Below are 26,145 nucleotides of genomic sequence, written 5' to 3'. Positions count from 1 at the left end.
TAGGAATGGGACTGTTGCATTGTCAACCTTAAGCTTAAGGAAGTTATTCCAGTAGTTGAATTACTATGTTCTGTCTTGTTGAAGACTTTGGATAAAGCCCATTCAAATAAAATCTATTAAATTCAAATTTTCTTGTGGTAGTTCTAACTGTTAAGTCTGTGGTAGCCTAGGCAGTGCCATGGATGGTAACAGGGTTTGTACGGGTCATGGAAAACCTGGAAAGTCATGGAATTTTAGAATTTTATTTTCTAGGCCTGGAAAGTCATGGAATTTCAGTATGGGTCATGGAAAGAGGTATTGATTGTACAAAATAATTAGGCAGGTTATTTTTTGTGAAGAAAAAGGTAAAAACCTACCCAAAATTAAGATAATTTTTGAAAGTTTCCAAAATGGTCAAATTTAGGTCATTTGCTGTTTTCACTGTTCCCATAATACATCTTGTTAAAGGGACTGTGTCACGGCTGAGTTACGTTTATTTTATTAAGTTTTGCCAAATGCTTATTTTAATTGCAATAAATTACTTCTATGGACCTAAATGACAAATCCATATGTTCACTGCAACCAAATGTGTCTCCTGGATGTTATAATTTAAAGTTACAAGCAAATAAGATAAACTGAAAACTGTTCAGCCCAACAATAGGGACTTTAAGATACCTGGACGGCTGACCTTGAGGACGACTGACCGGAAATAATTTTTCGCATGTAGCCTATATTGCGCATGCCCGCTCCACGCACATTGCCGTCCAGCTCCGTCCAGCTGTTGTCGAGGACGTGAGAAGTAGAGTTTTGCCGTCCACCAGTGAACTGGAGTGCTTTTTGTATGATTTTGTTTAAAAATCTCAGTTTTTAATTCTGTTACTTTGTTAGGTGGTCCTTCATGGTATTCTTGGTTTGGTGCTGATAAAAAGTTAAGAAGTCAAGTTTTATTTGCGGTTGCGAATATATTTGCAGTGCTTTGCATAAACGCTGATGGCGAAGCCACATGCGTGAAATTATGAACTTTCTTGCTTGTGTTTCTACAAAAATTTCACTTGGAATTTGTACCCTGTGAAGGAAAATAGTGCTTTCTGGTCCCAGACTTTGGGCTAGAAGCGCCACATTTTTTTCTTCGCATGTTTTGGGCTAAGGAATTATTGATCCACTAACGAAGCCGTCCTCCGTTCACACACGCCGGCTCTTAACGTTGAAAGTTCCCGCCAAGAACGTCGACATCGGCCCAGTCCTCCTCGCGAAATTCTACCGTCCTCGAGGTCAGCCGTCCAGGTATCTTAAAGTCCCTAATATCTCAAAACCCCATATCGGAATCTGTTTTAATCTTCGTCGCTTTTAGCCATCTGACCTTCTTTTGTATTTGGTGTGTACTTGAATTGTTCCTTCGCTGTTGTAAGAGGTTATTTTTATATTTCAACAAATTTGATGGTCATATGCATTGTTTTCAATTTCTCTTGGGATTTACAATGACGTCCAATCATACCAAGAGAACTTGAAAACAATGCTTATGCAAAATTTTTTGGGGGTAAAAAAAGTGTATTATGGGATCGTGAAAAAAGCAATGGAACACTTTGAAAAGTCATGGAAAAAGACATGGAAAGTCATGGAATTTCAAAACCTCAAATGAGTACAAACCCTGCTGGTATGGCTATACCAGTAGAGTGTGTGGCCATTCAAAAGCTACTAAGCAGTATGTTAGTAATCTGATACTGTAAGGCGATTCCAACTTCAGGTACCAGTTTTTCAAAAGGTGGATGACACTGTCCATGGAATAAATCACTGTCCAGTGAATCTGGATTTTGTCTGTAATAGCAAGTGTCCGCAATGGCGGGGTGTCCGCAAGGTGAGAGTTGACTGTACATTAATAAGAAGAATACCTCAAGAATATGTTGGACAACTCAGTATAATCTAAAATATATTTTTATTTCATGGAATAACACGTATTGCATACAGATACATGTCAAAACTTTTTCTAGGGAAAATACATGTACATGCATCTCCTGACAAAAATTTACAAAATTAAGTTAAATCCACTTAGTGGACAAGTCATTCCTCTGGCTTTATGACATATTCACAACCAACTTTTATTAATATATTATGCATTATACCTTCTTTCTTCCACTTATAGTGAAACTTTTTAACCAGGCCATCTCCCTAGTACTTTTTTACCCTACGTTTACAAAATATCATTCTACTTGTTGACATTTTTTTTTCTTAATTTCACTTATTTTCTGTTTTAAACATGTTCATAGCCACCTGTTTCAACCCATATTTCTCTTTATAATCATCAATCGAAAAGTGGCAACGTTTGTCCACTTTGGCATCACTGTCCAACTCTTGATCTTGTTCAAAGACAAACAAGAAGTACCTGTGGGGACCAGACCCTTCTGGTGGAGTCGGTGGATTGTAATCTGCAAAAAGATATGTAACACTTTTTCAGCCAAAACAAGTTACCAATATTTCAAATACTGGCAGTCGACTTTAAATACCAATTCATTTCATAAAATCCCATTATATTGGTTTTGCCAAACCAAAAAAAGTCCTTAACCAAAATCTGTCAATCAGAAAAAAGTCACCACAAAATTTCAAACCCCATGGATAAAGTCCTTTGCCCTCCCTGTCACTATTACACATGAGTACCACCCCCCCCCCCCCCCCCATACATATGTATCATGAGGGTCCCTAATTGGGTTTTCGGATCCCGCCATCTCGGCTAAAATTTTCCCTCGAATCTTTTGAAGCCTATTCATCTCCAACAATAAGCTTATATCTTTCTTTCCATGTAACTGGCACGTGGAAAACCAGGTGACTCATGTAAGTCATAATAAAACACTTTGTGCAGCTTTATGCGGCGTTAACGAAGATAACAACTTGATTTTCTATACAAGTAACTTTCAAGGGACTTTCCTGATCTTGATTCTTTTAAGTAATATTTCCCGAATTCCACCTCATAAAATCACCAATTCATGTGAACTGTTCATAATTTCAATCCTGAATCTTGCTCTCTATCCATCTTAGATCCCAGATCTCGACCTTTGAATAAGCCAAATCCCGGATCCCGAAAAACCTATTGGGGACCCTCTATCAGGTCTACCTGTAAAAGTATCACCAGAGTTATTTCCTTCTTCCAGGTCATCTCCCTGAAGCAAAATAACACCGCATTGTTAACAACGACAAAACTTACAGTTAAATGTAGTCTTTAGCCAGTACCCCCCTTTCTGCAGTAAAAAAATAATTATGATCACAAAGTTTTTGAAAAGAATCGAGGTTGATCTGAGAGTTCTGAACCAAAAAACAATGAATATAGCAGGATTTCTATGTTATACGCCAAACTTGAGGATGCTTTTGATGATGGCAATGGACAACCCTCTCGTGTTGAGTAAAGTTATTTAAAGATTTTAATTTAAAAAAAAAAAAACAGTGAACTTGCAGCCAATAACTTGAATATGGTATGGAGCAATCACTTACTAGAGGTTTAAAATGAGGGAAAATGTAAACACTCATGTAAACACAAGCAAGCAAGAGGTCACGGTTGCCTAAAAAACCTGGTCATTTACAAGAGGTTTTATAATACATAGCAATTTGACTGACTTAAGAGATACTCTGTATTTTGTACAGTCATGTAATCTTTCAAGATAGGTAGTATACTCATGGCATTTTGAGTGAATTTTGAAAGGGACCCCCTACAGTCTTAAGAGCACTATATTTGTATTAAACCTCTGTATTGGACTATAGCTAACTTGCAATGGAAGCTAATGCAAAATTCCTTTTAAATGCAAATGAGAAGCTCTTTTAAATGATATTCCTCCACATTAGTGTCCATTGAAAGCTTGTTCCAGTCCAGTATTGAAAAATATGATCGATATGTTCTATTCTAGGAAGACAACATTTTTTTATGGTAGATTAGTCTTTCATTATTGATACAATAACTTCACTAACTTTGATGTTGCCAACAATCCAATGCAGCCAACTTCGACACTTTGCGTTGTCTTTAGAGGGTGCATCAGGGTCCACCATTGCTATTAAATACTTCTTACCAGATTCCTTAAATGAATTTTAAAAAATACAAATGAAAATTTATTTAAAACAATACAGTCGATCCTTCATTTGTCATGACCTCTATACATCAGCAAGGATTTTTCATCCCAACCATGAGAGAAAGAGAGACATTGTTTTTACTGGGAAGATACTGAGGAAATAATTTCACTTTGTTGTCATGTCACAACCCTCCAAGTTGCAACCATTTTAGTCACCATGGCAACTAAAACTCTGGAGCTGGTGACTAAATTGTAGAACAAGTTGCCACCCTGGCGACTACTTAAAGACTGCTTCAGAGCTTGAAGAAACTATCATCTGAATGGAAAACTGCTCCATATGACTGTTATGGATTCACTTAAAAACCCGCAAAGAACCTGTTGCTAAATCAATTTTGAGGCTAAATACGTTCTTATAATCAAAGTCTCTTCGAGATACCGACTTTTTTGCATGAAGTATGAGTCGAAGGTTGATCCTGAGCATTGTTCTTCGAACTTATCATTACAGTTGCTTTGAAGTTTAGTTCAGTTAACAATTTCCTAACTTTGCGGAGGAAATGCAGCCATATAATTTTGTCAAAAATGGCTCGTCCGCACCAGGTATTTATACACATATTCCTCAACATTACACAAATAAACAGTGCACATTTCACCGAGATCTGCAAGGACCTTTTAGGCAGTCGATTACGGCAGCGAAATTAGCAAATGAAACAGCAAAATATGCGTTTGACGCTTTGTTTTTGTGACGCCATATTTGAATTGTTATAGGTAGACCACTGTTCAATGTGTTGAAGGCCGTATCATTACGATTGCTCCACGAAAAAGCACGAAAAAAATACGGATATTTCCGACTACTGTCGGAGAAAACATTGGGCATATAATTGCGGCGTAAACAAATCAATACACTCAAGCTGCGTTTTGTCTGGGCTCTGCGAGGGTCGGATATCAAGACAGCTTCTTTGTGGGCTTAAGAAGGATTAAACAAAAGCCATATATACAGTGAATGCTTTCGAATTATATTTGAAGATGAAATACGAAAGAATTTTGCTGTCTTTGACTGAAATTCCACTCAAACTGCGTAGACACGATCGCATGTTGTAAAGCTGATTCATGCAACATTGCTGTCAACGCGAGGTCACGTCCCTAACGACCTAGGCTGATGAAGAAATAGAATGGCGCTTGTAGCGACCAAATTTGGCCTAATTTTTAACCGCTCCTAAGCTAAAAGAAACCCCAATCTCTTGCATTTGTTTTAACTTCAATAATATCTTTAAAAAGAGCGAGTTTTTTGGTATGGTTTATTTTTGGCGTTTCTAATTTTTTTCGACTTTTTTTGCTTGTTTACAAGCAAAAAGTAGGAGAATAGCGTTTACATAGGCTAAAATCTAAACCGGAAGGGATTGCATTCTTGTTAACTCTCAAGGGACTGTTTTAATTTCTCAAGGGAATACTTTCCGCTGTGGGTGATCAAAGCGCGTGACTTGTAAAGTGTCACTCTATAGTTGTGCTTCAGCACTTCCGTTCTTGTAGAAAAAACGTGACTTGTCAAATTTACAAACATTATATAAGAATCAAAAACGTGAGTAGCCCAAATCTTACGTCACATAACCAATTAAGAATGTAAGGGGTTCAGCGCTCGAAGGCAGCGAAGTTTAAAACGATTAAGAACGCAATTTTTACTAGTACAAGTCTTTAGGCGCTAATATTAATTTAACCTAAAATCACATAGCGAAAACAAAGACCACTTGGACATGTCCAAGCTATTTAAAACTACCACTACGTCAGACCCATGTCACCTGATCTCTCGCTTGTAGCTATAAATAATCATTCACCTATTTTCAGTTTGAATATTCTGCGCTCTGTTTGTGTGAAATATTTATTGTTGTGTTAGGGCCTGTTTACAAGCAGGTAGGGTAACCCTAGGTGCTAGGGTTACCCTAGCAAGAGGGTTAGAAGATAGCCCGGGTTTACAAGCAAAATTCGCAGGTAGTGTAACCCTACTTACCCGGGTCAACTTACACCGGTTACGCTTCAGTTAACCTTGTAAAATTTTGTCGTTAGAAACTGTTATTCGAAAATAATTCCGTTCCAGTGCAAAAGTACGACAAATTGTGAATGAACACGATGTTTCTTGGTCACAATTCGCTGTTTTTGTCGGTATTTTTAAACATATTTAGCTTTTTGGAGCCAAAATAAAGTTGTCCCGGGGTAGGCGAGTTATCCCTAGCAGAGCGTTTACAAGGCGCTAAGGTTACCCTAGCAGCTAGGGTAACCCTAGCACTCAGCTAGGGTTACCCTAGCTGCTAGGGTAACCCTAGCGCCTTGTAAACTCGTCGATGAAAAAAAGAAGAAATGTGGGAGCGCTAGGGTAACCCTAGGTGCTAGGGTAACCCTATGTGCTAGGGTTACCCGCCTCCTTGTAAACAGGTCCTTACTCAAGCGTTTGGCTCGGAGCGAGTACAAGTCGTACAATTTACCCGGAACGTGTTAAATATTGCAAAACAACGACTTATTTTCTGGATATCCCAATTTTTGTTTTGAGTTTACGGTATTTTGAGAATCGAAACGTTATCGAAACGTAAGTTGCAAGCTCAGCAAGAATGTGTCAAAGCACGGGATACAGGTCATCGCGCCAGGGGAATTACCAAAAGCTTGTCGGAAGACGCTAAACGGAGAAACACAATGGGATAGCCTTTATAGTCTACTCTTTATTTTGGCGTGATTTGGCTTTCTTTTAAATGAACTGGTTTGGGTTATTTTATTGAACATTCGGAACAAAATAAATATTCGCATGCGTAAGCAGGCATTTTTCCGGCTAGGCTTGTGGTTTTGAAAAGCAAAAGATGACGTGGTAAAGGAAATTTCAAGTCACGTTCGTTCCGTGACTAACGCAAACACGACTTGTGTGTTTCTCAAGTGACTGCTTTTCTAAAGATTTTACTGTGCGGCGCCGTGCCTTTAATTTAGCCAAAGCACTGAAAGAGGTCAGGAGGTCAAACATTACCCGCACGATCTGTACGAACACACTAAAACGTTGCTAATAGTTAACCAAAGGGAACTCATTTCGTGACAATTGATTATTTCTGCTGAGTTGCACAATTTAAGAATTGCAACATCATCTAGCAAAGCGCACTAATTACTAAAAATAGATTTCACCACAGTGAGTCGTGAGTCGGACAACAATTTTAGTTTTGGCAAAGGTTTTGTATGGAGGGGACGCATTCTTGACAAGAAAAAAAGGGCGAGAAAGGCACAATTTGAGGCCGAGATTCTCGAAAGGCTCGAAAAATGATAGATTTCAAACATTTTTGCTTTAGTAAGTGAAAAACAGATTGAAGGTATCCAAAAAATGGCCCAAAATTGAATTTATTAGTCGAAGATCCGGTAATGACACCTTGATTTCCACTGCAAAATTATCCAGGCTGCCGAATGCGAATTACTATCGAATTATATAATTGCGAAGGATAGCACTTGTATGTTTGCTTCATTCAGGCACCGGAAAGATCGTCGGTTGCAAGAAGTTCAGAATTCTTCCCGAATTTGACGGCACTGATCGCCGGCCATCCGATCTGTTTCGACACATGATAGATAGAGGGCGAAAATATTATGCTATTCAAACGCCTTTCTAATGGAATTGAGGGCGGGTTTGATTTAAATAAAGCTATTATTTATCCCCATTACTATTACAGACTGCAGCTACACACACATGAGAGTTACCGGTTGTGGCACAACTTGCAAAAAAAACCGCTCGGGCCGACTTTGTACACCCACGCACGCAAACACACAAAAAAATTTGCATGCCGCTGTGGGTCACGCAATTTCTCGCTGTTCGCTTCAACTTAATTGTATTTTTTGCACACTCAGATTTAATCCTTTCGACTCGGCTGAAAGTCACTTTAAGTGCGCTGTAACCTTTTATTTTGCCTCGTTCAGGCAATTAACAACATCGCGGGTTATGTATCGAATATTTTTTTGACACTCGGGCGTGAAATATTCAAACACAAAGTAAAAGACAAGATGAGCGCAGACAATCATTCTTTTATAAAATGAAAAAATGTTTTATTGGACTGAAATTTTATTTCGAAATGTCGGTGGCACTTTCGAGAAGTTTTTTTTCCAATCTTTTGCGTTCTTCTCTCTTGATTTCTTCCCGAATTTTTCCGATGTCTGGCTGGAGTGAATTTGTTTGTTTTTTTGCAAAGTTTGAGCGTAAAGTATCTTTAAGTTGGCGATAATTTTGCATTTCTCGTGTGATCAGTTGAAACTCTTTGTCAGAAACAAGATTATCATTCAGAGCTTGTGAGACAGAGCTGTTTATCGAGTCATGTTTTGCAACAGCCAGAGCGAGGATTCTTGAGTGCTTATTAACTTTACGTTCAAGCTTTTTGTTGATAACTGACAGGCCAGTGGAAGCTGCGCCAGATATACCTGCTACTGCTGCAACAGGCACGCCGATAACAATTCCAACACCAGTAAGTGAAGTCGCAACAGCTCCAGAAGACAGAGCTGCCGTCACGGCGCCAAGACAGACCACGGAATAGTGAATAACTTTCCGGACTTTTTTATATTTTTTTAACACAAGCCTGTAATGCTCAGCTTCAGCGGATATTTCTTTTTCAATTTTACTTATTTCAGTCAGCCGAAAATTCTCGGCATTTGTTGGGAGGCTTGGATAAAGTTGTGTTTCTTCGCGATCACCATAAGCAGGGGCACTCGGGAGAACATTAGCAGATGACATGGTCTCGTATACATAAAAGTTATTTTTGTATTTAATTTAATTCAATTCCAACTCATATGTAAGATTTGTGCCGTTAAAATCGAATGGCTTTCCATTCTCATCTCTAATCGAAAGAGTCAGAGATGATACATTTTCTTCAGCAGAAACGTCGCGCAAGACGTTAAAATGTGTATTTTGGTAATAAACTTTTTCATACGGTTTTCCACGTATGTCAAAAAACGCTAAAAGGCTTGATGGCTTACCATTTAGCAAGCTTTGTTGCTTGTCGATAAGGTCACAGTTGATGAAGTAATTTTTAGGATTTGAAACATTATTTACCTCAATTGTTTCAAAAAATTCCTTTTCAATACTTGCGTAATTCTCAAACCCAGGCAAATTAAAGAACTTAATAAGACTTTCGTTCAGTCCAAAAGCTTTTAAATTGGGCTCTTTTGCTTTTATTATCAATGAACGACCTGCAATGCCTTTTGTTACAGAAAACATGTTTTTCTCTGGAAATCCTTTTTCAAAAATACTCCCAATGTCATCGAGTGAGAAGTTTCCTTGCCGTATATAACGCGCCTTCTCTTCCTTGTTCACTTGTTTATAAAAAACTATTCCATCCTTTTCCAAACTATTCCAGCTGTTGTAAAGAGAACAACTTAAAAGCCGGATATAGCTTGGTTTTGGAATAGGCTGGTCAAAATAAACAGTGTTCGGATTTTCTTTTGTGGTAACAGTCAGCACAACCATTTTTATATTAAATAAAAATAAAAAATGTTTAATATAAAAGAGGACCATGGATGCAAAAACAAGAGGTTTTATGAAGTGGATGAAAACCCCAGAAGCAACTACAATTTCTAAAGCGGCAAAAGACAATGCATGGAAACCTTTTCTTGCAAAATATCCAAACGCTGACCGAACAAAATTTGTTGCACAGGTTGAGTTCGCGTACAACCACACAGCAACGGCAGACATTTATTACAAGGCAGGGCAAGGCCATTTGATAAATGTTTTTGGCTCTGACAGCAAATATTGGAGCCCAGAGATGAAAAAAGCACTGGGGGTGAATCAAATTTCAGGCGGTTTTCCACAACAGCTGTCACCAAGCGGCGCAAAAGGCTCATCTTTGCCAATTCCCGCGGTTGGATTTCACGAAGCCGCACCGAGTTTGAAAAAAATATTTAACAGCAAAATCAACATCTACGTCACACCAGACCAATATTTCACAACGAAATTAAGAGAGATTTTTCAAAAAACAAAACTGAAGCATACATCAGGAAAAGAGTCAAAAAGGTGGCTTGCTAGCCAAAATATGGGCTATTGGCCACAGCAACTTAACTTTGCGGTATGGTGCGCGACAACAGGCTGCGGTATAAGTCGAGATATTTTCGATGAAGAGCACTCAGCTCTTAGCTTGCCACCGATTGTGCGTAATTTTTATCTTTTTCACGTTTATTTCACGATAAGGCGAATATTGTTTCAGATGGGGGGAATTCAGAGCGTAAGCGCCTTGCCAGGCGACCCCACTTTTAGCCAGTTCGACAACAAGTACGACGTGGCTTCTTACAAAAGAATATGCGCTGAGTTCGGTGTCGACCCGTCAAGCGATTTCCGTTTCACAACAGGCGCAAACCACGGACTTGGTAACGTTTATATCTGGATTACTAACATTGGACCAAACAAAACTGGAGCAAAATACCCCGATTACGATAAATTTTCGGATGAAGGTGGAACTGCAAGCAAAGGTAACTTGATTCAATACATCGAGCCAGACGACGCTGCATATGCACAGGCAGACTGGTTTTGTCCTAACGGCACTGAAGGGCTTACTCAGGCAGGTTTGTCGAGAGTAAACCAGTCGATAGAGGCTTTTGTCTACTGTATTCTCGGTTCGCAGGTGAACGTTCGAAGTAGCATACTTGGAACAGGCGGCCGTGCAAAGGAAGCGCAAAGTGAGTTCCTCGTGTTGGTTGAAGACGCTATAAGGCAACCTGATCTGGCAAAGTCGGTCCAAAGATACCAACTAGCCATCGACGAAGCTAAGGTTCGGCTTAACCTTGCAGTCTGCCCAGGTGCCTGGCTGATGCCCGCTCGTATGGTGATAAACACAGAAAGCGTTGTTGGTTACAATAACCAGCTTAAGCAGGCTGTTGTTGGGATGAAATTAGGAGTGAATGATGAGGTTAATAAAGCTACAAAAAAAGCAGCTCTTAAACTGATGGCCGGAGGAAAATCAAAAATCAACCCACCAAACAGCCACCCTTCAAATCCTATACACAAGAGCGCCACAGCAAAAAAAAATTGGGCACCCGCCGCAAGCGCTGCTGAAACACCAGCTAGGGACCTTTACGGTCCCCGTCCAAAGGACGGCAACGCGCAAAGCGCTAAACCTACGAAGGCCGTAGCCAATGATTCACACGAAATAAACAAAGCAACTGTCGCTGTTGGCGCGGTTGGAGCAGCAGCTTTGCTCTACACCCTTATGCGCTAACGTCTCTTTTTGATGTATTTTTCAACAAGAAAAGCAACCACAGCAAGGATAAGCAGCCAGGTGTGCTCTGCAAGAAATCCAATTACTTGACCAGCGGTTTTGAAAAGAAATTTCGCAATCGAGCCAATGAGACCAGGCAGAGCTGATGCTACCTTTGAGCCAATATCACTTAGGCCTTTCCCCAACGCTTTGCCGGTGGCCTTCAAAGAGTTTGTAATGGCACCAATTACAGAACCAATCGTGACACCAGCAGCAAGAAGTATTGCTGTTACTGTCACGCCATATTTTTTGAAGATCTCTTTGATCCTCTCACGAAGTGGAAGCGCCCTTTCTCTTTCTGCAATCTGCGTTTGCAAACGCCCGAGCTCCTCGGTTCTTTCTGCAACTCTTTCTTCCGCAGCTTGTTTGTTAGTGGGGGATGCATTCTCATCCTCTATAACAGCTTGATCTTCCTCGTTTTGGCGCTTGAGCTCATCTTCTTGCTCTTTAAGATCATCCAACGCTCTTGTGTCGTTGAGCCTTTCTTGCAAAGTGTTTCTTTCGCTCTCTTTGGCAGCGATGCCTGCCCTTAGTTGGTCGACTCGTGTTTTTTCTTTTGCTATTTGCTTAACTTGTTTTTCAAGAGCAGCAACTTCTTTTTTTTTGTTTTCAAAATCCTTTTCAAGATTTTTTTTCAGTTGCTTAAGTCTGCGCAATTCTGATTCATTTTCAACATTTGACCCAAGTTGTTCCATCTTGGCATCTATTCGCTCGATTCTTATTCTGAAATCTTCTACTTCTTGGGTGGCTTTTTCTTTCTGCATGTCAATTGTTTCTGCCTGTTGTATTTGACTTTCAGCTTCTCTTAATCTTGGTCTCATTTCTCTTATTTCTTCATTGTCTTGAGCAATCAGAGATTCCGCTTCTGGCCCAAGGGGGGCTTTAAACTTGTTTGTGAATTTTTTGAGAAGGCCAGTTCCGTCTTTTTTGAAAATTTCGGTCTCGCCACCTTTTGATCCAAAGGATACAATTGTAGTTTCATTGCCACTCTTTTTGCTAAAACCTATTGGGCCTAATTTTGCGAAGTTCACTTTGGGGAATTTTCTTTTGATAAAATCTTTAGCTCTGTCAATCATTGCCGGTTTGTCATCTTGATGAATAAAGCTTCCCAAAAAAGGTGTTTCTTCGTAGGATGTGTCTGGCAGCCCGCTCTGTTCGTGCTGCATCGTTTGCATTTCATGTTGTTCACCCCCATGGTAGGGTGTGGATGCCTCCCCGGGCTGAAATGGTCGGGTTGTGTCGACCTCTTGTTCCTCTTCATCATCGTTATCACTGTTGTGGTCAAGATCTCGGTCCAAATCATGGTCCTCGTATCCAAACTCACCACCACCTTCCGCCATCACGTAATTTATATATATTTTCAAATTAAACTTTTCAATTTAACAATAAAACCAATCGAGAGATGGCTGCTGTTCAAGAAAACCTTCGACCGGGACGCACAGAGAAAATACTCGGCGCACTGAAAGCCGAGCGCGCTGTAAAACGAATCACTTTTGACCGCACAGAAGCCAATCCAGAGGAAACGTTGTATGTTTCAGTGCCCAAGCTGAACGAAAACGAGGTCATTGTGCCCGGCTCGCTGGCGCTGCGCTTCAACATCGACTTGAGCGGAGGCCATGCCAACAACTTTCTGGTTGACAACGTCAGCCGAGCTCTGGTCGACGATTTTGTTGTAAAGTACGAAGGCACCGTCGTGCAGGACACGGTTGGCTATGACATCTACAAAATATTTGAGGATTTTTTCCTTTCGCAGGAGGAGCGCGACGACAGGGTGCCAGAGGGCATTCAGAGCGAGGACCTTAACAAAATTCGCTCAAATGCTGGCGATAAGAAAACTTCAGGTGTGGACGCAGAAAAAAAGCTGAATGAGATATATGGAAATAAATACCGCATCCGCCTGGATCACCAGATTTTAACTGACCATGGGGCATTTTATCCTCAGGCACTATACAACGATCTTGTGTTCGAACTGAAGCTCGCGGCAGCCGAACATGTGGTCAGAGGCTCAGATACAACAAAACTAAAATACAAGTTGACAAACATCCAGCTGGAGTACGAGATGATAAGAAGCGAGGAAATTGCAGATGAAGCGTTCAGCGCTTATTCGGGCGGCAAAGAGTTCGCTTACGACCACATCCAGCGTGTTAAAGTGGTGACTTTTGCAAAAGGCTCCGACACACGTCTGAATCTAAGGGTCAACCCGCAGAGGAGGTCCATGAAAGGTATCTTGCTCCTATTTATTGAGCAATATAACAAAGGTGCAAGGAGCTCGGAAAAGTACATTAACCCGGACCTTACAAAAGTAAGCATCACTGTCAACGGCTCGCCAAACATGCTGTACAACAACGGCATCGAAGGAATGGACATTTGGGGAGAAGTTAAAAGATTCTACATGAAAGAAAAAAATAAAACGCAGCACATGACTCTGCAAAAGTTTTACACAGAAGACAAGTTTGGCCTTCTTATTGATCTGCGTTCCATGGCTGACCACTCGATGCACGGAAGCGGCACGCGCCTTGTGAACACCAAGGACGGTGTCCAGCTTGAGCTAGAGAGGAAAGCAAGCGGCTCAGGTAATTTGAACTGCCACATTTACGTAATCAGCGACGCCCAAATGAATATACTTGGCAGGCAGTTAGAATCTGTGCTTTTATAATTTTTTCTTTGAAAAAGTGTACCTTAGGTACATATACGAACGAAGATGGATCCTGCCAATATACCCTTCAACGCCCTCATTGTGGGACCAACGAACTCAGGAAAAACAAGATACGTGGTCAATCAGCTTTGTGGCCCTTTCCGAGGCAAGTTTGACTACATCGTGCTCATCTGCCCGACTTTCGAGCACAACAAGACTTATTATCGCTTTGCTGAGGAAGATATTCGATTTTTTGTTTTCATTTGCGAGCAGCACGAGGTGGAATCTTGGTTAAGGCTTTCAAGATTTCTTTTTGAGGGTACGAACACGCTTATCATCCTCGACGACTGTGCTGCTTCGAAAGATGTAAAAGGAAGAACAGGGGAGTTGGTGAATCTTGCTTTCTCTGCTCGCCACGCAGGCTTGAGCATATGGGTGTTAACTCAAAAATTGACAAGCATAACATCCTCATTCCGCGAAAATGTTGCGGCAATCGTTTTCTTTTACACCCCCTCTGCCAAGACCACGAAGGCAATCTTTGAGGATTACGCTGGCGAACTTGCCCATGAGGATTACAAAGAAATCATTTTAAAGCTAAAAAAAAATAAGTTTTCGCATCTTGTCATTTCTCATCGCCACCCTTACGGCACAAAATTTTCTTATTGAACATATTTTTTAGAGTAATAAATGGCTGACCCATTCGCAACTTCTCCTCCCGAGAGCGTCAAGGGCGCTGCAAGTGAACAAGAATTAGCTTCCGTAATGGAACTGCTAGGAGCTGAACCAGAAAGTACAGAAAGCGCTATGGCACTCATTCAAGGCCCTGACATTCCTGCTTTGCGTGAACAGCTTGCAATCCTTGTTTCAACAGGAAAAGCCAAAGAAGCAATCGGTGTGCAACTGACACACGAGCAGGTGAAGCGCTTGACAGATAAAGAAGTTGAAAAGTACTTAAAGAGATATGAGGCATACGTTGGATCCAAAACAACCGACAGCTTGATTGACAGCTTTATTTTTCTTGTTACTAAAGTCGTTGGTATGGCCGTAAATATCAAGGACGTCAATGATTATCAGAAGGAACTCAAAAACGACTACATCATCAGCAAAGAGCTGTCCACTTTGGCAGGCGGTCTGGCTTTGAAATGCGGCCGCTTTCTTGCCGTTGCAAATGCTGCGCTCATCACAACAAAGCACATTGTTTTAAACGAAGCTACAAAGTCGCACACTTCGCTGTGCGAAACCGAAGGTGCTTCCAAAGATGCGGACACAAACACTACTGAAGATTTTTCTGAGCAATGCTAAGAAAATGCTAAGTAATTACTGAACAATGCTTAGCAATTGCTTAGCAAAAAATCTTGCTGAGCAATTTTCTATTTAAATATTATTTTTTTTTATTATAAATGGCCGAGCTCGAACAAACTCCGATCGCTCAAGAAGAACAGAAACAAGTTACTTCAACAACTCCAGCAACAAAGCCTGCCAAAAATCCAAAGCGAGTGGCTGCTGGCAAGCTTGCAGCTGAAAAAACAAAACAGGCTCGTGAAGCACAGAAAAAAGCTGCTGTCGAGGCTGCTGCAATAATTGCAAAAGAAAAGGAAAAGAAATCTGCTGCTGCAAAGCGAAATGCAACACCACCGGACGTAACGTAACCAGCTCCGCCCGAGGCTCAGCCGCAATCAAGCGGTCTCACCACAAATCAATGGATATCTTTGCTTGGTATCGGCGGTGCAATCGTTACAACTTATGTGAAACGCGAAGACATAAAAGGCTTTATAAACGAAAAAAGAAGTCCAACATTTAAAGCTCCGCCAACTCTTATAACTGATGACACACCAGTTACAGCAGAAAGTATTGGAAGGGTTGCAACGCGTTCTTCAGACACGCCTTCGACAATCCAAAATGCCATTAGACCTCGCAAACAAAGAGGAATCCGTCCGATGGATTAAAAAATTTCTTTTGAACATTTATTTTTCATTTATTATACCGACAATGTCCCTTGGTTTTATTCTTGACAACCTTGTTAAAGGTGCAGCTATGGCTGGTATTGCATTACTTTGGTTTGAATTTTCCAAAACTTGCGTTAAAACCGCTATTCGGGTGCAAAAGGATGAGGATACAATTTTTAAAAGAGGTATAAAAAAAACAAAAGAAGTTGAATCTGGTGAAGAAGTTGCAAACTTTGCTTCGCAAAACGGTGAAGAATAAACAAAAAAATTTTTCAATTGAATATTTTTTATTATTTTATACTGAACCGCCATGTCCGACAACAAGCTCGTGAAAACGCTCATGGATGCCGCCACCATTACAGGTCTCGCCGCCGGAATCGGCTGGGCTGCAAAAAAAGTTGTAAAAGAAAACTTCACATCCGACCCAAGCAGCAGTTTTATGAACTATGTAAAGTTCACAGCCGTCATGGCTGGCAGCGTTGCACTTAAACAGTATCTCGAGGACCAGAAAATTCTCCCAACCAATTAAAAAAAAATTAGAATAGTATAATAACAAAATGGCAAGCGTCGCGATTATGGCTGGCGGAGCTATCTTGAACGCTGCTGCTTTCATTGGCGGCAACTATCTTGCTCGAGCTTTGGGTGGCGGAGATGACGCCGCTTTGAAAGAAAAAGAAAGACACGACAAAGCTCTCGAGGCTTACCAGGCAGCTTACGCGAAGTACTCTCGCGACCGCACGAAGCTTCTCGACTGGATCGAAACCAACAATGAGATCAAACAGCAAGCGAAACAAAACTTTACGAACACAGACTACGCTTTCAAACTCTACAACCAGGCACATCCTGACAAACAAATGATTCCTCCGAAAGAACCCAAGTTCTCTGATTTTTATCAGCCAAGCGAGCAGCAGAAACAAGGTGAACTGATGTTTGTTGGCGCAGGCGCTCTTGCTCTTGGGTACGCTGCCTTTCGGTTTCTTTAAACGTTTCTTTTTTTTTCTTGTATACGCATGGATGCAAAGATTTTTGCGGAGCAAAACTTTTCGAAGAAAATCTCGAAAGTCTACTATAGCCCCCAGGGCTACTGGAAGGGAATTGCTGCGATAAAAAAATTAGCCGAGGCTGCCAAGGTTTCCGAAGATGCCGCAAAAAAGTGGCTAGTTAAGCAGGCGCTTTGGCAGATCTACCTTCCGGCACCACGATACGTTCCTCGCCCAGAATTCGATGTTTCTTCTCCAAACGCGGTCCACCAGGCGGACCTTCTTTTTCTGCCACACGACAAACTGCCGCGAGGGCGAAAAGTTTACAAATACGCGCTGACTGTTGTTGACGTTGCCAGCCGTTTCAAAGAGGCCGAGCCTTTGACCTCCAAAGATTCAACTGAGGTTGCAAAAGGTTTTCAGACAATTTACAGGCGAAGTGCACTAAAATGGCCACAGATGCTGCAAGTTGACCCTGGTCGCGAATTCATGGGATCTGTTACTAAAGAAATGGAAAATCACAAAACCTATATTAGACGCGGGCGTGTTAACATTCACAGAGATCAAGCTATTGTTGAACGTTTTAATCAAACACTGGCAGGGCGCCTGTTTGGTTATCAGTACGGTGTCGAGATGACCCTGCCATCTGGCCAGCGGTCGACAGCGTGGGTAAAAAGGCTTCCCGAAGTTGTTGCCGCTCTGAACAACGAAGTAACCAGTCTTACTGGTAAGAAACCTGCTACTGCAATCAAAGAAAAGGCTGTTTCGTCAAAACCGTCCTCAAAATATACAAGACCTGTTGGCAAAAAAGAAAAAAAAACTCCCCTCTCTCGTTAATGTGCGCTTTCTCTACCAACCTGGCGAGCTGGAAGGCGGCGTAAAAAGGGCCACAGATCCGATTTGGTCATTAAAAGTCTACAGCATTGAAAGGTCTGTTACTAAACCTAATCAGCCAGTTCTTTATTACTTGCACGATGGTCCAAAGCGCGGCTTCGTGCGTGAAGAATTGCTTGTTATTCCTCCAAATACACAGTTACCACCAAGCACTTAGTGCTTGAGCCCCTTGGGCTCAGAAAAGCTATAAACGTTATGTTTATGTAGGCTTTGTTTCGCAAAACTTATACCCGTAAGCATTTGTATGTATCCCATCATCCGCTATCCATCGCTTTGAGTCAAAGGAGGATAGCGATTTTTTGTTCACCACTATCGAACACAACTCGTGGGCATAGCTTCTTAGCATGTGCATTTCGTGAAAGCTTTCCTTGTTTTGAAAAAGTGTATCTTTGAAGTTTTCATGATCTATCTTATTCTTTGTCACACACTCTTTTACCCCCTTTGCTTTTTTTATATTTTTTTTGTCTTCTGTCATTATTGAATACATTTTTGGCCTCAAACAAACACACTCTGAAATTAGTTTTCCTGCGCATTCGTCTTTCATTTTTCCCAACACCTTTTTGTTTTCGTTTGAATGAAGTGAATGCTCTTCTGGGTAGTCGCTTGTGTCGTACTTGTCAATGTTTTTTGCCATGTCCGCGTAAACGTCTTCTGTTTCTATCTCAAGCAAAAGGCTGTCTGTGTCTGTATACAAAAGCTCGCAACGCTCTCCGTACTCCTTTTTCAGATGGTTGTAAAAGAAGTCATACATGCATAGCTTGCTTACGTCAAGGATGGTCATGCCTGTGTAGACCGGTTTATTAAGAAAAAGCTTACTTTTTCGCATGTCTATTCCAACCAGATCGTTTGAAAACATCACATGCCTTGAATACAATGGGCTTGCAACTAATTTTCTTATTTTCTTTTTTTCGTCACTGCGCACTATTCTTATGTCTACACGGTTTCTCAAGTTTTCCATTGTTTTTCCAAAAACTGAGTTATTCATTAGCTTGTAAAAGTTCTTTTCAAAGACGCTTTTCGCTTCTTTTCGGAATTCTGTGTTCATCCGGATGTACGGCTCCATCCACGCCTCTTGTTCAAACTCTAAGACCCTGTGCACTTTTTTGAGTTTCATTCCCTGTTTTAGATAAAACTGCAAGTTTCGGTAATGCACGACGTAATTGGTTTTGTCTTCAAGAGTTAAAACAAGCTTTTCGGTGTCTGGCGGGTGCAAATCAAGATTTTTTATTGTTTTGTTTTGGTAAGGCGAAAACATTTCTTTGTTTATTTTCTTTTTCTCTGGTGCTAATGGATAGCTGTTGTGGGCGTCATGCAGCTCTTTCGGGTATTCCAAGTCCACCTCTAAAATCCATCCAGCTTTTGCATACTCTTTTTTTGTCGTTATTTCTTTTTCTGTTGGCATAACCTTTTTCCATCTAAATCCACTTTTTGGAAGCGGCTTGCTCATTGCCCACCCGTAAAGGTTATTCGCATCGAGGTACGTTATGTATTTTTTTGGCTGGCTCGGGTCAAATCCCTCAACATAAGGGTTGTTCGCCTTTGCATACCTCTTGCTTACCATCGAAATCCCGCCTCTTATTCCCCTTTCGACAAAAAGATGCATTTCATAGTCTGTAAGTAACTCAAGCTCCACGCCTGTCTTTTTCAAGAGTGCGTCCCAAGCAAGGCCTGGCGTCGTGTAATAATTCGCGGGATCCAACCCGTACTTCTCAAGACAGAGTTTTCGGAAGCTTTCAAAGACGTCGGCTAACAGGGTCACGTCAGTCTTAACGTACAAATCGTGGTAGTCGCCCAGGGTCTGGCAGCCAAAGGTTTCCCACACGTTTTGCGCGTGTTCGTACTCTTTATCCGTTATGTTCTCATCATTAAGTTTGCTGTAAAACTTTTCTTTTTCAGGCAAACTTGTTTCGCTAAATCTTTCCCATGAGTCCATGTATTCGTAAGGATAGATTCCCTTTTTGCAAAGAAGTTCAAAACTTTCATCAGACGACTGTGTTGAATTAGATTTTGTTATATTTAATTCCTCCTTCGGCATCGCTTTTACAAGTGAATCAAGACTTCCTTTAAGAAAGTTTAAGCTGTCTATAAAACGCAGTTTGCCAAGTGAAAATGTGATGTATTTTTCCATGTTGTTTGCAACACATTTTACTTCTTTCTGTGCCTCTTTTGAAATCTTTGAAATTGACTGCATTAAATGGTGCGCATCATAACCCCTCAGGTTGTGAAATGCAACTGGTATTTGGACCTTTTTCGGATCTAATCGCATCATAAAGTTACAAATGTTGTGTGCGGCTCCTCGAAACTTGCCTGTTATGTGGCAATGGTCTTTTACCACATCCTTGTAGTTCGGCTGGATAAGCGGCTTGTGGCACGCTAAGCAGTTTTTTTGGTTTTTCGCTGCTAATTTGTGTGTTTCTTTTTCAAGCTTTTTTAGCTTATAGTGGGTTTCGGTATCCAGGTTTTTTACCTCTTTTTCCTTTCTGTAATAACATTTTTTGTGCATCTGCCCAAAGTAATTAAGCTCGTTTTTGTTTCCAATCCAAACTGGCAAAGAGTCCAAAAAGTTTTGTTTCATTAGCGTTTCTTCGCAAATGTGGCAATTGGTTGCATTTTTGAAGTTTACCCAGTCTTTTGCCGTCATCACAAGAGGTTTTGGCTTTGACAATTCATATCTTATTTTTCTTTCTTCACTTAAAAGACAGTTCAAAAATACTTCAACGGCGTTTTGTCCTCTGTACACAAATGTTTTTTCGTGTTCACCATCACTCCTTACAACTGTGTAAGCAAATCCGCATGCCTCGTGCTGTTCTGTTTTGTCTGTGTAACTCGGCTTCATGTCTTTCACTTCTTCACCAAGGTCTTTTCTTTTCTGGCGCTCCTCGGCCGTTTCACGTTTACACCCTTCTATTGGCCTTAGCAGTGCTTCCAAGTCGGCGTAAATTTGGTAAGGCGCTTTCATTTGTTTGTGGTAGTTTTTAAAAGAAAGAGTGTTTTTCCCCTTCTCCGGCATTTCGATTCTTGTTGGTCTGCCTTTAGCGCCATTGCAATATTTTTTGTGCTTTTCGAGCAAGTCTTCTCTTGTAAAACCTGTCAAGCACATCATGCAAAAGTGTTTTTTATGCTGATCTCCGGTTTGGTCATGTAACAAAGCACTTACTCTTTTTATAAAACAGTAGTGCTGTGTTAATCCTGACTCAATCAACATAAGAAATATACGGGGAATGCTATTTTCTTTTTCGCTTAATCTTAAAGGTATCACACATTCGTCTTCTGAGTCCCACCCAAGCACATTTATTGCAAGGTTTTTATTTTGCGCCTCAAGCCTGTCAATCTGCTTTAGTGGCGTTGGAAAATCGATTCCATTGTAGTTTATTCCGTCGTCAACTGGGTATCTGCTTGTTCTTTGCGGATTTTTCCCATCTCTTGGCGGAAATAATGCAGCTCTCAAAGCCCATTTCAAACATTCGTTATCCCTGTTTTGCACGTTAATAATTGCTTTCTTGTTTGCCAACTTTGGGGGCAAAGGCAAATAAGTTCCTCCTCTCAATGGCTGATAACGCGCAACGTTGATGTACGCATTTGTTATTCTTTCAATGGCCCACCCAGAGCCGTTCTCTGACCAACCCTCAATTTCTCCCTTTGCTTTGTCAATAAATTTGTCAAACTCTTTTTTTATTTGGTCTTTGTCGTTTTTTAAAAAAAGGTGTGGTTCACTTTCTCTGAAATAGTGTTCCATGTGTTGCGTCTCACCGTCTATTTGTTTTGAAAATTTGACTTCAAGTCCAAAGCTTGCTTTTAAATTTTGTAAGTCATCAATTTCGCTTACCAAAAGCTCATAAAACTTTTTTTTGTTTTTTCTTGCAAAAGTGTAAAGATCTTTGTTGTTTTCGTTAGCTTCCGGTATGTTCATTTTCCATACACGGAGCCATTCGTTAAAATCGGTGTGGGCCAATAAAAAAGTTAAATTTCTTTGGGGGTTTTCTTGAAATTCACGGAGGTTTTCCTCCATCATAGCTTGCAAAACTTCTGACGAATATCTTGCGGCAGCCATTTTTCGGTGTATATACCTTAAAAATATTTGTTCAATTGATATTTATTCCTAGCACAGGGTTGGCCTTGCGAGCCCCGCACACAAGAGGGCTGGCCTTGCGGGCCCCACACACATGAGAGTTTTGGCATTGCGACCCCACACACATGAGAGTTACCGGTTGTGGACACAACTTGCAAAAAATAGCGAGGCGAGACTGGCGAGCCAGCGAGCCAGGCGAGCCCGAGCGGTTTTTTTTGCAAGTTGTGCCACAACCGGTAACTCTCATGTGTGTGCTACAGCTGCCTAGCTCGAACAGTGTATATTAAATAGTATTTGCCGCGACAATTGTGTAACGAAATTGACCTCTTTAAATATTCGGGTCAGGCAAGGGGACCGATCGGACGAGCGTTTCTTTGTGTAATTTTGTGGTGGCATAAATCTGAGGTTAGCTCTGTTGTGTTGCAAAATGTGCCACTAAGAACAGTGTAAACGTTTTGCATTTCTCATAAAAATAAATGTTTTCTTTCAGCAAATCCCGGCAGCAAATTGGGCCTTTATAATCCATTCAATAACTGAGAGTAAAACATTTTACACATTTATTGAATAATCGCTCTGTTTGACAAACCTTTTGTTTCAAACCACGGTTTGAGCTTTCTACGTTGCACAGGTAAGGCTTTCCGAAGTTCGAGCCAATCTGGCCATGGTTTTGTGAAACAATCGCTAAATATGCCTCCAAAGTGCCCGCCAACCATACATTGCTCCCGGGGGGGGGGGGGGGGGACTCGCATATGAAAGTGACAGGGATGCTCGTCGTCTCGCTTAGGGGTGTAAATTTCGGACTTTTGGTCTCGCTTAGGGTGTTCCGGGAAAAACGCCCAAAACGCCAGTATTTTTAGCCATAATGGTCTCGTTTAGGGTTACACACGAAGAAATATACAAATATAAACTCCATTCTTAGTTTTTGGTATCTTTTAGGGGTCAAGAAAGGCTTGAGCCACACCCAGATTGGTCTCTTTTAGGGGTTCTTTTCAAAATTTCCGACGAGCATCCCCGTCCGTTTCATATGGGAGTCCCCCCCCCGGGACATTGCTCTTACAGAGCGGTTTGTTTGTCCGAATTTTGACTCACACCGGGGGTCAAATTCTGTGACGTCATTAGTGCGCTTCGCTAATTGCAACATCATTAAATGTGTTAAGTGATATTTATAAGTGTTTTTGTAGCTTTCGAATAACAAAATGTTTTGTGAAACATTTGAGAAGAAAAATAAGCGATAGGAAAATAGAATGACGTTTCGATGACGCCATGTCATCATTATCAAGTTAAAATTATAATACGGAGTTCAGGCTTATATAGTGATCTAGGGTGTGATAATATATTAGCTTATTAAGATTTTAAATAAACAGTTTAGCACGCACGGAATCTGATTGCGTGTTAAGTTTCGGCTTTATGTTTCTAATAAAGAGCATTTTGTAAATTAAACAGTCCAACTTCGTGCGGCATTTCTTTAAAACAGGAAACTGGTCTTGTACATTGTAGACTTGCAGCTGGTGGTCTTCTTTTAAGTGTCGGTTTTGTAGCCTGTTGTGAAATTACTTCCGGTGGAAGCAGTAAACGTTAAACGTTTCTTCCGTTCAGAAGTTAATGCATCGCCATTAGAAAAATAAACAGCAACTGTTTTGCTGGAAATGTAGTCGTTAGAAATGGGATGTGTAGCCGTAAGGTAAAGAATAACGAGGAGAAGCGGCTTTTGGTAATATCCAAACGAAAATTTACTTCTCAATGTGGGGTTAAGATTGCGTGACGAGACAAAAGGTAACTCTGTCGTGCGTAACCTAACCTGCGATCAGGCGTTATTTTTTTGCATTAAGCCGAGTAGAATTTTTTCTAACTCGAAAGGAAACAACTATTTCGGTTAAACATGTTAAAGGCAAACGTCAAAGTTTACCTTTTTTACCAAGCCAAAGTATATGAGTCGCAAAGCACCCAGCCGTCGCGACTGACAAGTACAGCATTTACTCCGCGAAAATAAAAAAATGCTTGAACTGAAAGACGTTTGAATTCTTCCATGATATGTTCGAACAACAATGCCCAGGATAAACCTTCTACTCATACTAACTTCATGCAAAAAAAGTCGATATCTCGAAGAGATCTTTGATTAAACGATGTAAGTGCTAGTGATTATTTATTCGTGTTTTAGCGTTAGTTACGCAATCCATTGTTTGTGCGACGCTTTTTATAGATCGCCTTTCAGACACACGTGCGTTGAGATAAGAAAGCTGACATGTCACTTTTAAAATTGTTATATAACGTTTGTAAATGTGACAAGTCACGTTTTTTCCACGAGATCGCAAGTGATCACCCACAGCGGAAAGAAATCCCTTGAGAAATTAAAAGTTAACAGGAATGTGGTTCCAAATTTTGCCCCACATAACTGCTATTCTCCTACTTTCACTTGTAAACAAGCAAAAAAAGTCGAAAAAAGGGCGTCTAATTTGCAAATATTATCCTAACATGTTCTTAAATGTTAGGTTCTTACTCGTGGGTTTTTACTGTATTGGTAATCATTGAAAATCAGTGTTGTTTAATCGATCGATTCTCATTGATTATCGATGAACTGGATAAAACTAACCTGTGCAATTAATTGTCCATTAATTATTAATATTAATTAACTAATATCAACTATTGATTAATTGACATTGATTTTCATTGATTGTCATCGATTGTTCAGGCCCTGCTTCCCATCAAGATGACATCGTATAAAACCACGATAAGGGGGCTTTTATTTACAAGTGCAGCAAAATCACTTGGAGTGGCTTTTAAACATTACCCAACCCCCTTCCTTGGTAAGGAAAAATGTCACATCCCCCCAGTAAGGGCCTGTTTACACGGAAGGCGGGTGCCCCGGCTAACCGAGTTACCCGGCTAACCGAGCTACCCTGGGCGAGCCAACTTTTCATACGTTTCCTAAGAAAATGTATTGAAGCCTTTACATGCTAGAAGGGTAACCCGCCTTGCCAGGGCACTCGGTCTACTTGCCCGGGGCACCCTTCTGGGCGGGAAAGCTTTTTGCCATGTAAACGGTTATGCCCGAGCTATCCCGGCTTGCCGGGATAAGTTTTCGCGCGTGTTTTTAAACTAAATTTGAAGTTAATGGCATAAAACGTATAAATTCTGGACCCAAACAGTGCTATTTGATCAAAATTAGTTTTATCAGTCGGCTGGAAATATTTCTTTGAGCAACTGCTAATTAGTTCGAAATTTTCGTGGGAATGATTATCCTAATTCACGAAACAACAAATTTAATTTCAATTTGGCGGCCAAATACTGTTGAATTTCGATTGAATTTCGTCAAAAATGAACGCAGTAAATTTCTGAGAACTTGTACATCAAATTAAAATAAGTTTGAAGACTAAAAGTCATATTTTTCTTCAATCTTTTGGAGCTGCATTGTTTTCCCACGCCGTGTCACGCTTCAATGACGCTGTCTCATCTCGGGTAGAAGGGTTGTGAATTCTGCATGTAAAGGCGGGCTATGTTTCATCCCTTCTAGCCGGGTAACTCGGTTAGCCGGGGCACCCTCCCTCCATGTAAACAGGCCCTAATTCACCCTGTTTTTTTATTGATTATTTATTTTTTGCTTATAATTTACTGTAACCCCACCCCACCCCCTCCACAATCTTGCCAACTTGCCCTCATGCAAAGCCCCATAAGGTCTATCAATCAAGCCCTCTAATAAAGTTAATAAAAATAAATTATAAAATTAATAAACGCCCTTAAATTTTGGCTATTTACAATAAAAAGGAACTACAATTTAGCTATTTTATACAACAATTCTAAACAAAAAATTTTGTTTTTTAAGTTTATACGTTTAGACTGGAAACAAATTAAATCGAGTTTAATGTTGGAAAAGGACCTTTCAGCCGTTGTAGCTTTCAGCTTTACATAAGCTTACAACTCCTAATCAAGTTTAAGGTAAAATCCTTACCGCTTTTGGATATTTTACAGTGGGAACATCGTCTGTGAATTTGTCTAACTCAACTTCTTGACCACAGTCAGACTTCGTGAGTAAATATTTCCCACCAAAATTCACATCCTCGAAACTGTCAGGGGCTGAATCACGCTCCCATTCCTCGCATGTTTCCAAAATCAAAGAGAGATCCGATTTAACATACGAGAGCCCCAAAACCAAAACGATAAACACCTGGATAAACACCACACGTCCACAAAACGCCATCTTTTCTTCAAACATAACCACGTGACAAGAAGACAAACGATTCTCGAGCCTCCCCTCGGTTGAACAAAAAATTTCTCGTTCCCAGGTTTCCTTGTTCCCTGTATATACTTGTGCACTTCCTCTCAATCTGCCATGACGTCATAGTGCCATC

General features: G+C 40.7%; 1 protein-coding gene across 1 annotated transcript; it reads right to left on the bottom strand.

Annotated features, from left to right (window-relative positions):
* Positions 1 to 1,893: 1,893 nt before the first annotated feature.
* LOC144643442 (protein D2-like) lies at positions 1,894 to 26,085 on the bottom strand. The gene is made up of 4 exons (XM_078502698.1): positions 25,746 to 26,085; positions 3,931 to 4,035; positions 3,086 to 3,131; positions 1,894 to 2,402 (listed from the first exon to the last, which is right to left on the bottom strand). The coding sequence occupies exons 1-4, from the start codon at positions 26,007 to 26,009 to the stop codon at positions 2,212 to 2,214; spliced, it is 606 nt and encodes a 201-aa protein (XP_078358824.1). The 5' UTR covers positions 26,010 to 26,085; the 3' UTR covers positions 1,894 to 2,211.
* Positions 26,086 to 26,145: the final 60 nt, after the last annotated feature.

The sequence above is a fragment of the Oculina patagonica genome, chromosome 2 (assembly GCF_052425735.1).
Source record: "Oculina patagonica isolate OP01 chromosome 2, crgOcupat, whole genome shotgun sequence".
Taxonomy (NCBI): domain Eukaryota; kingdom Metazoa; phylum Cnidaria; class Anthozoa; order Scleractinia; family Oculinidae; genus Oculina; species Oculina patagonica.
Note: the sequence above shows the minus strand (reverse complement) of the source record. Positions and strands in the feature narration are given on the sequence as shown.